Genomic DNA, 14,269 nt, shown 5'->3' on the forward strand with positions numbered 1-14,269 from the left:
CGATTAAAAAATGTAATTGCGTTAATCACAGTCATGGACTGTGATTAATCAAAAATTTAAAATACTAGGATTTACCTGTAAATGTGTTGAAAAAGAAATGCATGACAAACTAGTTTAAGGAAACAGAATCTTTCACACTTCCGCCAGGTATGAGACATAATCCTTATTATTCTTTTATCATTATTCTTTTTTTTATTCAGCCATTATCAGCCTTTAAACTGGCAATAAAACGTTACCAAGCCACATCGCTTCAATCCCAGTATACATTTACCCAACTATTATCAAAAGTATTTCTAAATAAATACAACAAAACATTTCTTGCGACCTTATGTGAAGTATTATGACAAAATGCATTATGAAGAAGAATTGGACCTGTTCTGCAGCTGCATTAGAGCTAATATTAGCATCATGCTACATAAGACAGTTTATGATATTAATAGTACACTTTTACTCAGAACTCACTTCAAACCACCATCGAGTGTTTGTAATAACTTCCTTTTGCGATCACGTGGAATTTGGTCGTTTGCTGTTGTTAAAATATGCTATTTATAGCCTATTATATCGCTGCACAAATTAGCATTTCAGATGCACACATTCACTTCAAGAAAATCACATACAGACCATATCTATCGTAATCGTGTGTGTATTATATTATATAATCTATAGTGGCTGTTGTCATGTTTATTTCTGCTGCTCTGCTGAAACTCACGTTGTTCGTGATGTTACAACCGCCTCTCCGTTCTTAAGTTGCCAGGGATACATTCTATAATACACATTAGTAAAAGGATCTATTTTTATTTTTATTTGTCTATATACACTTTGGGTGGCTGCGGTACATTAAAGTAGCCCAAAAAACTGCAACCCACGGCTCTGTAATTTTTCCCGCGACTGTATTTTCAAAATAGCCCACTTGTGCTGCTGCTCTGGCAACACTGTGCTGTACCCTCATCACACAATGATAGATAACCTTCCGTGCTGCGATGACGGGAAGAAGTTGGGGTCAAACCTTATCAAACGATTAATCTGCATTAAAAAAATATTAACGCGTTAAAAATTAGATTAATCGCATGCATTAACGTTGACACCCCTAATAAATATATAATAAATATATATATGTTCCGTATGAAACTAAAGCGAGGTACAGTCTACGTATTTTACGAGTTGCCAATTCGTATGAATTTGTACGAATGACCTACACCTAACCCCGCCCCTAAACCTACCCGTAAAATCATACGAATTCATAAGAATTAGCCACCTCGTAAAATACGTACGAATTGGTGAGATAGCGTTGGTCTTTCCCGTATCTGAGCTTATTATATGCAGTCACCTGCGCGCAAACGCCCTCATCTAGATACAAAAAAAAAAACAGATGAAAAAAAAAATCAAGATTAATCTAATTTTCATCGGTTTTGAAAGAAGACCTGCTATGAGGAATGAGCTGGAATTTACCTCAGAAGAACAGCGCGATCTGACGCGGCTTTATTCAGAGGAGGAGATCATTTCTGTAATTTATTCTTACCTACATTAGTTAACATGTTATTTTTACATAAACCGGTACAGATTTTACTAGTTGGGCTTTTCCTGAACATCTTGCCAAACTGAAATGTATTGTTTAACTTTTCTTAAGCTTTTTTGTTATTCAGATATTTTGCAGAGTATTTCTATTTGTTAACCAAAGGTTACATTTTTTTTATAAAAATGTTTAAGTATTACAGTTGTTTTAAAGCGAAAAGGCTAAACTATTCTGTTTGACTCGATTTGAAAGAATAAAGAGTTTAATTTCTATTGTCTATGCTTTAAGGTTTATAGGGATTTTAAAATGTAGCCTAATTAGCGATTTGAATAAGTTACTTATTGAGTAACTAAATTACTCAGAGTAATTACTAAAGTAATTTAAATACAATATTGATGTAATTAGTAATAGTAATTAATTACTTTTTTTTAAAGTAACTTACCCAACACTGGTCCAGACGCAGCAAACGAGTCAAGTCACATTTATTTAGATAGTGCTTTTAACCATACAAATTGTGTCGAAGCAGCTTTACAGTATTAAATAGGAAAAATGCAAAACAGTAAACACTCAATTTTCAGTTAAAGTCAGTTCATCCTCATAACAAACACCGCCGTTAGTTCTTTGCAGTCGGCTTGGTGTGTCCCATGCTTTGCTGATCTCCTCTGGTCTTGCTCTCATTTCAGCACGCTGCATGAAGATCTGCAGCTCAGCAGCAGCGAAGACAGTGATGGAGAGCAAGATCCTGCCAAAAACACCTCGACAAGGTGACACACTCAAGTTTATCATCACTCAAAACCACAACTAATATTCAGAGAAATTGTGTGCGTCAGTGTTAATTTTGGCAGGCATTTTTGATTTAGTCTTAGTCTTTATCTTGAGACGAAAATGCTTAATAGTCTTGGTCACATTTTAGTCATTTGAGTCTTTCATAGTTTTAGTCGACAAAAAGTCAACTTTTAGTCAAAGTGCAGTTAACAACATTTATTTTGGTAGCTATTTTAAATGTAGTATTCAAACAAAAATGGGCATCAATTCTTCTCTCTTTAGACCAAATCAATTAAGCTTATGAGAAATTTGAATCAAGGATTGAATTTGGAAAAACTGGAATAAATTAATATTTTTGGTAGAGATGCAAATTAAACTCATTTTTCAGATACAGTAGCTTTGCTTAAGTATACATTTATTTAACATCTTTTGTTGGTTAACATTTATGACACGGATAATTAGGAATGCTGTCCCTTTAAGACGGAAGGCATGCATGTAATACTGACACATTCACCCACCTTTTTATGCTCACTTAAGCCATAACTGACTGTATTTACGTGAGAGACTCTGATTCTACACGATAGACACAGGACTGCTGTGTGTGCATTTGAGTGCTGAGAACTGATCGCGCGCTGTATGAGACTGAAGAAGTGGAGCGTGCGCGAGAGAGAGCACTTCTATCAACGCGATTCCGCCTATCCCGCCTTCACTAACTTTAAGTTAATCGACAACGAATTGTGACTCCTGGGGAAGACGGGATGTCTGGTCGCCCTATCCCTAACCCTTCGGCTAGTTCGCGTTTTGATAGCCTATCCGTCCGCTGCGGCTGCCATACTGAGACTAGATACAAACGCCCCTCATCCCATTGTAATCCAATGACAGAGACGCACATTTTGAAAGACAAGACAGTTAACTTAGCCTATAGGATGTATTTTGTATGTGCGGTCGTCCTCAAATAACATTTTAGTCCCGTCTTGTCTTGTTAATGAAGACGCGGCATAAATTTCGTCATAGTTTTTATCATCGGATATTAATTTTAGCTCATCAACGTCTCGTCTTAGTCACAGAGAAAAGGTTCGTTGACTAATATTTTTCGTCTTCGTCGACGAAATTAACACTGGTGTGCTTCTTGTTTTTGATTCCATGCCGTAAGGTGACAATGAAACATTTCAACATGCACAATTAAGTTAGCCTTAATTTTAGGTAGTCCTAATTTTGTCTGGTCTACTTTCTGGACCATAATGCATTTTGTTCTGGCCAAGAACTGCATGCTTCTACAGCTCTTACCAACTTGTAAAGCAACTAACCACAATTTTTAGGATTTAGGAGCAATCTGAAATTTTCTATGATATTATACCTACATGAAAGAAGTGAAATCCAGTGTCTAAATGAATCATCACACTGATTGTTGGTGTCATTGGTGTTTTGAAACATTAAACTCTGTAGTGTGTTATTTCAGCATCTTGCACTATGCACTTTGCTTCTGTCAAAAACTTAAAAGGTGTTATGATGTTACTTGAGCTTGAGTTATCACCTGCTGTTTTTTATGGCAATGGGAATGCATCAAATGGTTGTAGGCAAATTTGAGGAAATTTGCAAAAGCCTGCAGCCCTCCACACACTTTACAATCCCTAAGGTAGGGTTGCACCAGCCGTTCATAAGTTCCTACTTTAATTAAAGTCCGTGCGAGACTTAGTAACTGCTAGCCTGTTTGTAAGTAACTCTGTACTAACTTGCACCATGTGTTCTTAATTCAGAATGTAGGTGGTAGGTCATAAGCTCTGAAAAGTACTGCATAGCCGAATATGATTTATACCCTCAAAGATCCAATCACAAACACAAGCAGAAGTTATATTAAAATGCAGTAATTTTAGTTTATCCTTGATTCTAGCTACTTTTGTGTAATGCAACTAACAGTAAAAATACACTTCCACTGAAATACGATGCTTAATCTTGAAATAACATAATGTCAAACACTTAAATTTACTAATTAATTACAGATTTTCCTGTAATCCTGATTAATTGCATTTTACATTATTTTGGAGATTCAATGTGAAAATATATTTATGATAACAGTTTTTAATGTATAATCAACATATTATATAAAGATGGTATATAAATATTTATATAATGGCTTCTTTTGTCCAAGTACTATAAGTGCAGGCAAGTATAACCAATACTGATGCCTCTGTTACTGATGAGTAGATTTTCTTTCTTTTTTTTTCTCTCTGGGTTAAAATGAGGAAATACAACCATTCAGCATTGAAGTTGTGCAAACATTTTTAACATTTTAATAGGCCTTAATTGTTACAGAACATTAAAAGAAAAATAACATTGTTTTAAACTTACTATAAAATTATATCCACATAAACCCATTATAATAAATGTCACATTTAGCTATGCCTTTAATATAGTTTGTGTAAATGTCGTCGTCATATGTGTTTAAGAAGAACTAAAACATGAGCTTATTGATGCAATTCATTCAATTTGCTATTTTATTTCTCCTGCTCATGAGCTTTAGTAAATATTTAGTTTATACATAGTTGCATTTCTGTTAAGTTCAATAATGCAATGCAGAAACATTTAGTAGGGTGTATGTTGTAACATAGCCTAGTTTTGACATAAAGGGGCACTAAGTTGTAACTTGCGCACAGCTGGTGCAAACGGCCCTTGGTGAATCTTTTAAATGACGTGTAAAGAGATGCACATTGCTCATTATGGGGGTTTTGGTGAATAAACTTGCTCAAGGAGTGTATTGACATCATCTCGCTTGGATTTGTGCCTTTGCAAAGTTGAAGTGAATGCATGAGGAAACACGCAGCCAACAAGGTGGTAATAAATTTGAATGTCTACCCCAGTAACAACAGTAATAACAGCGAGGCTCCTGAACAAGTGGACTCCAGCAGTCACAGCGGTTCTGAGAGCAGCTCTGGTTCGGACAGCGAGAGCGAGAGCAGCTCTACAGACAGTGAGAACAACGAACCACCTCGTCCTGCGTCACCCGAGGTGAATCGCCTGCACAAACACAGCCTTCACTTGCACACATAGATCCACTCATCACGTGAAAGCTGATTTACTGCTGAGCAGGATTATGATAATGACACTATGTAGGGTTGGGTATCGGTTTTGCGATTTCAGTTCTAGTTCTTAACGATTCCCAGTTTTGATTCCGATATGGTTAAAAAAAAAAACATTTAGATATCAAACATATTTATTCTGGGTGTTTTTTTGTTGCAGCTAAATACCATGAACAAAAATCAGCAGCCTACAAAATAAAAAATAAAAAAAAACAGCCAAAAATAACTTTTGCTTGTGGTTTTAATAAAAGTACCACAGCAAAAACAACTAGACTAACTAATATCGATTTTAAACATTGTTAAAGACAAGTAGACAGTCATTAATAAAATAAGAACCGATAAACAATTTAATAATAGCACAAATACAGTACAGAAATTGAAATCAAATTTAAAATTACACTGTGTAGGTTTTGTTTTTATAGATATAATGTAAATTAATCCTTATTAAAGTTACAAAAAAAATGTATTCAATCAAGATCAGTGAGTGATTCTTTCGTTTTGTTCTTTGATTAACGGTAATGACGCAGATTTGCAGCAGGTTGAGGCTGCTGTCACTTTAAGACCAAATGGACAGATCCAGTAACCTGATACACATGCATCTTCTTTCTCAACTGTTTACATTCACTTAAGACAAAACCAATTGTTTTTTTTACAAGTATAGTTTAACTAGGGCTGTCAAAATTAACAATTTAACACATTAAATATTTAACACAATTAATGCAGCACTAAGTTCTCTTTCACAGTCAAAAACACGTCAAAATGCCCATTTGCAATACAAATGGAAGTGACCTCATAAACCTCGTCTTGAATGAGTTAAAAAGTCCTAAATAAAAAAAGGATAAAGAGAGAAAGCCAGATATGTGTCAGATCCGCGTCATGTGCGTCAGGCTTTAAAGAGACAGCGCTGCTTTTAAAGAGAAACCTGCTGCAGTCTGTCATTGATGGAAATCAAAGAACAAAAGAGAAGAGAATCAGTCACTGCTCTGCTCGCTGATTAACTTTTGTAGCTCAAATAAAGAGTAATCTATATACAATTTATAGTTTATACATAAAACAATCTTCACATAAACCATAAATTGTATAAGTTAACTTTAAAAATAAATGTTATATTTTTCAAAGCCTATTAGATGTTAAAAATAATGACTTTCAATTATACTGTAATGTTGAATGGCTATAATTAATGGATAAAATTGAAGGCAAAATGCATTTAAGAGAGACATCAGTAGCAGTATCGGTATCCGTGATACTGGCCTCCATTAATAATAGGCTAATTAGTAAAAAGATGCCATTAAACACATATTTAAAATATATCATCTTTATGTTCTTTCTACACTAATTTGGAGATTCAATGTGAAATTGAGACAATATATATTAATCGTGATTAATTACATGAAGATGTGCAATTAATAATTGTTTTTTTTAGTCGATTGACGGCACTAATTTTAACAATTTTGTGTAGAATTGTCAGTTCAAGCACAAGACCCGAAAGAGAGCTCAATTTGGTATTCGCACATTATATGAGTGCAGTTTGGATGTTTGTGCAGCAAAGTGCTGAATTGAGTTCTCTTTTGCGTGTTCTTGTGCTTGAATGTTCACATTAAAATGCGCGCACAGGAATTAATAAGCAGAATTGAAATGCGCGTCTTATCGAATCAACGGTTCTTCGGTTCTCGATCCCAACCCTAGCAAAATGATGTGTGTATATATATATTTCCCTCAACATTGTTAGGCCATGCCGATATATCAGTTGACCAGATTAGGTTTTATGCTAAACTGAGTTTGATGTCACACTCAATGCATGTTTCCCCGTTTGACATCACAGCCGGAACAGCCCACGGCTAACAAATGGCAGCTGGACAACTGGTTCAAGAAAGTCAACAAGTCGTCACCAGCTTCTCCGGTGGAGAACAACAGCACGACGCCAACAAAGTATAAGAAAGAGGGGCGAGGAGAGAACTCCAGCAGGATCTACAGTGGCTCAGGTTCAAAAGACGCGACGCCCTCTACCGGGCGAGACCTTCGGCCAAACCAGAAGGGGCAAGACAGGCGAAGTCAGAAGTCTCCCGCTCAGAGCGAGGCTGGAAGTCAGAAGGTGCGGCGACAGGAGGTGGGCAAGAAGCAGCCTAAAAAGCCAGACAAGCCGCCTGTGGTGGAGGAGCCAAAGGGTGGGCTCAAGGTGGAGACTGAACCCTCGCCCGAGATCCCGTCGAACAGAGTTCGCGCGGCCAACAAGGGCCCCCGCAAGCCCAACATCAAGAAGGAGCCCAAAACCTCCTCCCCTCGGCCGGCGCAAGACAAACGCAAGAAAACAGCCAGCAAGTCGCGCGAGTTCATAGAATCCGATTCGTCATCGTCGGACTCGGAGGGCAACGAAAGTGTCCCCTCTTCCTCGCAGACGCCGAGAGAGCAGTATGCCGAGAACCCATCTGTCCTGTTCTCGCCCATGCTTTCCCCGCTGAGTGACCAAGAAGGAAGGCTGCCGCCCAGACTGCTGGTGCAGATCGACCTCAGTCTGCTGTCCAGAGTGCCTGGTCGAGTCTACAAGGAAACCGAGGTGAAAGTGGAGAGGGGCTCCCCTGGTGATGGAAAAGACTTCCAGAAACAGCCGGGAGAAAAGGGAGCCAGCAAGGGGAAGAGAAAACACAAGGTTGGTGGCAGCTGTTTTGTGGGGATTTTACTTTTGGGGTTTGCTTGAATATATGTGACCCTGGACCATAAAAACCAGTCATAAGGGTCAATTGTTTTGAAATTGAGATTTACACATCATCTGAAAGCTGAATGAATAAACTTGTAAATTGTGAATTAAGCTTTCCATTGATGTATGGTTTGTTAGGATCTGACAATATTTAGCTGAGATACAACTATTTGAAAATCTGGAATCTGAGGGTGCAAAAAAATCTAAATATTGAGAAAATCACCTTTAAAGTTGTCCAAATGAAGTTCTTAGCAATGCATATTACTAATCAAAAGTTAAGTTTTGATCTATTTACAGTAATAAATTTACAAAAAATCTTCATGGAACATGATCTTTACTTAATATCCTAATGATTTTTGGCATAAAAGAAAAATGGATTATTTTGCCTCATACAATGTATTTTGGCTATTGCTACAAATATACCCCAGCGACTTAAGACTGCTTTTGTGCTCCAGGGTCACATATTTCAGTGATTTATTTGTCTCGTACTATACACTACTGCATCATCACTTTTCACCCTCTGCCTGAAACACTGTTTTATTTCCCGTCTCTTTAAAGCCTGCCTTCTGAACGCCCAATATGCTCTGAATGATTTTGGTTGTATCCTTGGTTTAATTGTAAACATACAGTTTGGGGTCATTAACATTTTTTTACTTTTTTTCTTTTTATCTTCTTATGCTCACTAAGGCTACATTTGGCTTTTGTGAGCTTTTAATGCAATTAAAACCTGTTTTATATGTGAATATATTGTAAAATGTAATTTATTTCTATCATCATTACTGCTGTCTTCAGTGTCACATGATCCTTCAGAAATCATTCTAATATGCTGATTTGCTGCTCAAGAAGCATTTCTGAATATTATTAATGTTGAAAACAGTTGTGCTGCTTCATATAGTTATGGAAAAAGTGATACATTTTTAGTAAAGAACCATTGATGAGAAAAAATACAGCATTTATTTAAAATAGAAATATTCTGTATTTGTATTATAATTGTCTTTATGTGGCCTTGCTGAATAAATGTACCAAATAAAAAATCTTACTGACCCCAAACTTTTCAACAATCGTGTACCTTTTTAATAACTATTGTGTTTCTTCCACAGAATGATGAGGATGGTCTCAAACCAGACAGTAAGAAGTCCAAACTGGATGAAAAGTCATCACACAAATCGAGCAGTAAAGAGTGAGTTCATTCTGCTTTAATCCCTCAAGTTTTAGAACTGAAAAGCAAATATTAATGTTGATGAATTTTCTGTAAATGCATTGTTTTAATTATTTCAATGCATTATTTTTTTTTATTATTTTCATGTACTTTTGAGTAAGCAACTGGAAGATCTTTACCTTCAAAAATGTTTTAGCAAATTAACGTCACATTTTAACAATATATTCAGTATATTCCATATTAACGTCTCACATCAGCAAAGTTCAGAGTCTTCGGAGCAGTGTGAACAATTGTTTTTCATCCCACCAAGCTGTTCGTTAATCATGTTAAACCCCAAATGTTTTTTGTAGCTCGTCTAAGCGTGCTCAGGACAAAGAGAAGGAGTCTGCGCCCTCTCCTTCGATTACGCTGCAGCGGACGCCCAAATCCGAGCACCAGGGCCGTAAGCGGACGCTCAGCCAGTCCTCCGCCTCTGTACCCAGCAGCGCCAGCAGCAAAGACAGCAGCAAGAGCAGCTCCAACTCCAAACACCGCAAAGGCGACGACAAGCCCCTACGCAGGGATGCCAAGGTGTGTTTGCGCTTGTCGTCCACCCTTTTTACAAATATACACACACAAACACTGCCAACATGAGAAGACCTCAGGCTCTCTTGGATGCTGCCAGTGTGTACCGTCTTCAACTTTTACGTAACGCATCCTGTATTGTGCATATACAGTAATACATCTAGTTTCTGGAGATTCTATCAGCACTTTATGTAATATGCATATATCCCTCTTTAGATTCAGCGTCTGTGAAGCCTTAGTGTGCTACAACTTTTCTACCTGTTTTTCCAGATAGCCAGGTCTTATAAAGTCTTAATTCACCCGTCCACAATTTAAGGCCTTAAAAAAGTCGTCAATTCTTAGTCATGGCATTAAATGTTACATGCACTGCAAAAAAAATAGTTATCTTCCTCGGTATTTTTACATTTACATTTAGTCATATAGCAGACACTTTTATCCAAAGTGACTCACAAATGAGGACAATGGAAGGAATCAAAATCAACAAAAGAACAATGATATGCAAGTGCTATAACAAGTCTGTTAGCCTAATGCAGCACACGTAGCAAGGTTTTTTTTAAATTATTATTATATAATAAAATATTTACATATTTTTATTTTCCAATACAAATATCTAAACCTCAAGATGCATTATCAAATCAAAATACATTAACTTGAGGTGCAAATGTAAACTCTTTATTAAAACAAGAACAAACATCTGTCAGTGGGGGTTGAAAACTTGTTTTCCTTTTGAATTGAGTTGTTTTTGTTCGTTTTGAGTCCATTGGCAGACATTTGTTGTTTTAATCACAAACTCATCATTCAGTTTCTCAGAAAACAGGACTTCTTATGTCATTATAAATGTATCTTGATTTAAGAATCCTTTGGCATTTGTCTAGACACTGTTTTATTTATTAATTTTTTTGTATTCCCAGGAGAAAAGCTCTAAAGCAGAGAATCCCGTTGCAGTGCCGCCCCTCTCCGATGGCTCTAAATCTAGATCCAAACTCCTCTTTGAGGACAGGTATGGAGATTTTCATCTTTTGTCTGAATAGTTACTTTGATTATTCCTTAAGATCCTTTTAAACTGTGTGATTTGTGATTAAAGCGTCCATGTTAATCAGATTTAATGGTCTATTATTGTGAGAAGTGACAATATTTTTTATTATTTTCATCGTTACACTTTTTTTCTTTTAAATATTGCTTAAGAAATTTCACAAATAAGTAACACATTGAATTAAACATTTCAAATCAAAGTCTTTTGTTTTATTTACAACTCAAAATCATTTTTACAGTGTGTGGTGAAATCTCATCGGTCTAAAATCTGGCTACACATAGTGGGACGTTTAAGCATCATGTATTGTTATTGGCTGGGATTGTTTTATCATTATTTCGTTATGCATTCCTCTGTCTTAATTTTTGGACACGGTGTTGAAGTCTTTGGTGTCACACTCTTTTGTGAAGTAACAGCCAGTTCTTCCTTCATCTGAAATGCAGGGTTCATTCGGCTGATCATTACCTTCAAGAGGCGAAGAAACTGAAACACAACGCAGATGCTCTGGTGAGGGTTTGTTTACTGGCCTACGGTTCTCGACGTGCATGTCAGATAATCTGCATGATATTTCTGTGACCCCTGACCTTCTGTGTTGTTCCTCTATTGAGAGCGACACAACAGGTGCTCTCCTCACACCAGCTCATGAGTCACTTCTGTTTGTCTATAAAGGGGTTTTCAAGCATCAAAACACGTTTCATGCAATTTTTTTTTTTTAATTAAAATGTCCCGTTTAATTTGATTTCTTTTCTGAGAAAAAATAGTTCCAAAAAACCTTGTCAGGCATATTTAAAACGAGTTATTAGATGACATTAAAAGACCCTTTTTAAGGATCACAGTGCAGCCCCTAAAATACGAATTAACTGTAATATTAAATCTTTCCCAATATTCTCGTTTTACCCATTTATTAGCAAAAAGTAATCATTTAAAATATAATGGCATTCTTTTACATGTTAGGTAACACTTTACTGATTCTTACTATTAACTAGTTGCTTATTAGCATGCATATTACTAGCATATTAGCTGTTTATTAGTACTTATAAAGCAAATATTAATGCCTTATTCTGCATGATCATATTTTAGATCCCTTAATCCACCCCATACCTAAATTTAACAACTACCGCACTGACTATTAATAAGCAGCAAATTCGGAGTTTGAGGCAAAAGTTGTGGTTAATAGTTTGTTATTAGTGAGAATTGGTCCCCAATTAAAGTGTGACCATATATTTTAATAAGTACAGGTCAGAATATGCATGTCGTTTCATTTTTAAATAAATAAATCTGTTAAGCTTAATGACAACAGAAAATTATTTCGTTTTTTTTTTTCACAAAAGTTATTTGAAACATTAACCCAATTAATCCCAAATTTTTCCCAGACATGAAAATATCCAAATGATGTTTCATTAGTAACCCTTTGAAATAATCAATAATTATTTTTTGGAAAAGTATGTGAAAAATTGTGTTTTATGGTCGGTCACAATTGTGACCAGTGGGATAATGTGTGTACTGAATTAACATATTTCTGCAGTCATAAAAATGATTATATATCTTAGTTCAGCTATTTTAAACTGTTTGATCACATTCTAGTGTTAATATTATGCATAAAAAAATCCCTTATACAACACTGATTGGAATACTGAGATAAAAGACAAAAAAATACAGCGTCAATGCTTTTCAAAATTAATTTTTTGTAAAGTATATCATCAGTATTACATCAATATTGTAGCTTATTTGTAACATTTGAACTTTTAATTTAGTGCAACATTTTAATGTAATTTTCACTAACAACTGCAACTGGATTTATATGTAAACCTATATTTATCCCACCGGTCACTATTGTGACCATCAAGATGTTTACTCATTCTGTGACTGCATTCAACAAAACTGAATATATGCAAATTCATATATTTTATACTATACACCTTAAAGATAACATATACCAAAAATCTTTAACATACTTAACTGCATCAAAGCTCCAAAACAAGAGGCTAGTAATCATCATCTCAAGGTGCAAACAGGAATTAAACTGCTCTGGTCATGTGACAATTTGCACTAACCATGTGACACTGCACATATTTAATTGAGCCCCTTTATTTATTCCATATTCGCAGGAAGTGCACTAAAGCATCAGTCAGTAAGGTTTTTAGAGCTTTACAAATTAAAACTTTTTTTTACGGACACTATTGTTACTGGTAGGATTAAATGGGTTAAAGTAGATGCTTTACTTGCATTTAATATGCCTTCTATGTATACTATCACTTTTTGTAAATTTAAATTGATGCAGACACCAAAATTGGACACCTGATCTTTGACCCATATGTCAAAAACGTGTCAAAAAATAATTGTCTGTTAGAGCGCATCTTTGCATTCTCACACATTTCATAACATAATGTGGAAATGTCTGTGTAGAGTTAGTTTTGTCTCTGACGTGCGTCGTTCTTTGCACAGATGGACAGGTTTGAGAAGGCCGTGTACTACCTGGACGCTGTGGTGTCTTTCATTGAGTGTGGAAACGCCCTGGAGAAAAGTGCCCAGGAGGCCAAATCGCCTTTCCCCATGTACGCAGAAACCGTGGAACTCATCAAGTAAGTTGCCAAAATATGTCCTCCAGCGTATCTCTTCATTGTGCTTTAAGAGTTTGCTGACAAACGTGTGTGTTGTGCAGGTACACTATGAAGCTGAAGAGTTACATGGCTCCGGATGCAACCTCTTCAGACAAAAGGCTAGCGGTGCTGTGGTACGTAGCAGAAGCGCATCAGTTGCTCTCTAAATGAACACAAGGAAGAATTTGAGAATATGAAGACTGAAAGGATAAGTTCGTTCCCAGAATAAAAGTTTCGGATAATTTACTCACCCCCACGTCATCCAAGATCTTGGATCGAAATAGAAATTACGTTTTTTGAGGAAAACATTCCATGATTTTTCTCCATATAGTGGACTTCAATGGTGGCCAATGATTTGAAAGTCCAAAATGCAGCTTCAATGAGCTCTACATGATCCCAGCCGAGGAATAAGGGTCTTATCTTGCTCAACGATTGGTCATTTACTGAAAAAATATATATATTGATCTACTTTTTAACTACAAATGCTGGGCTTGCACTAGCTCTGCGATGCGCGTCTTCACACATTACGTAATCTTGTTGGAAATATCACCTAATAAAGACGCGCATCGCAGAGCAAATGCCAGGGTTCCTACAGGGTTTGGAGAAGTATGGAATTTGATTTAAGTGTTTTCCAGATCTGGAAAAGTATGGAAAAAAAGAAAGCACAGTATGGAAAAGTATTTGTGTTTCCAGACTTTTGCCCATATTTAGTTTTTTATTATAGAAAATTAAGACTTTATTGAAAATAAATGTTTTGTGCGAGAAGTCAAGGTCAAAATACGACTGAATGAAATCAAGGTGCACTTTCTCATTATGCAAAATTGCAGGTTATAAGCATTTTGGGTTTCTTCTCACAATATTCTTAG

The 14,269-nt window shown here is 36.1% G+C and overlaps 1 protein-coding gene across 3 annotated transcripts in view; it reads left to right on the forward strand.

The window, feature by feature from the left end:
* aff4 (AF4/FMR2 family, member 4) overlaps positions 1 to 14,269 on the forward strand; it is a 46,651-nt gene that overhangs the window by 25,201 nt on the left and 7,181 nt on the right. For 2 of the 3 annotated variants that reach the window (XM_058757871.1, XM_058757870.1), the window contains exons 8-16: positions 2,197 to 2,277; positions 5,137 to 5,284; positions 7,178 to 8,002; positions 9,151 to 9,230; positions 9,560 to 9,779; positions 10,685 to 10,773; positions 11,247 to 11,310; positions 13,249 to 13,385; positions 13,466 to 13,537. In XM_058757871.1, the coding sequence (XP_058613854.1) occupies positions 2,197 to 2,277; positions 5,137 to 5,284; positions 7,178 to 8,002; positions 9,151 to 9,230; positions 9,560 to 9,779; positions 10,685 to 10,773; positions 11,247 to 11,310; positions 13,249 to 13,385; positions 13,466 to 13,537 (1,716 nt within the window). The remainder of the gene's footprint in view (positions 1 to 2,196; positions 2,278 to 5,136; positions 5,285 to 7,177; positions 8,003 to 9,150; positions 9,231 to 9,559; positions 9,780 to 10,684; positions 10,774 to 11,246; positions 11,311 to 13,248; positions 13,386 to 13,465; positions 13,538 to 14,269) is intronic. The other variant, XM_058757872.1, reaches the window with a different exon arrangement.

Source organism: Onychostoma macrolepis, chromosome 21 (assembly GCF_012432095.1).
Source record: "Onychostoma macrolepis isolate SWU-2019 chromosome 21, ASM1243209v1, whole genome shotgun sequence".
NCBI classification, from domain to species: Eukaryota; Metazoa; Chordata; class Actinopteri; order Cypriniformes; family Cyprinidae; genus Onychostoma; species Onychostoma macrolepis.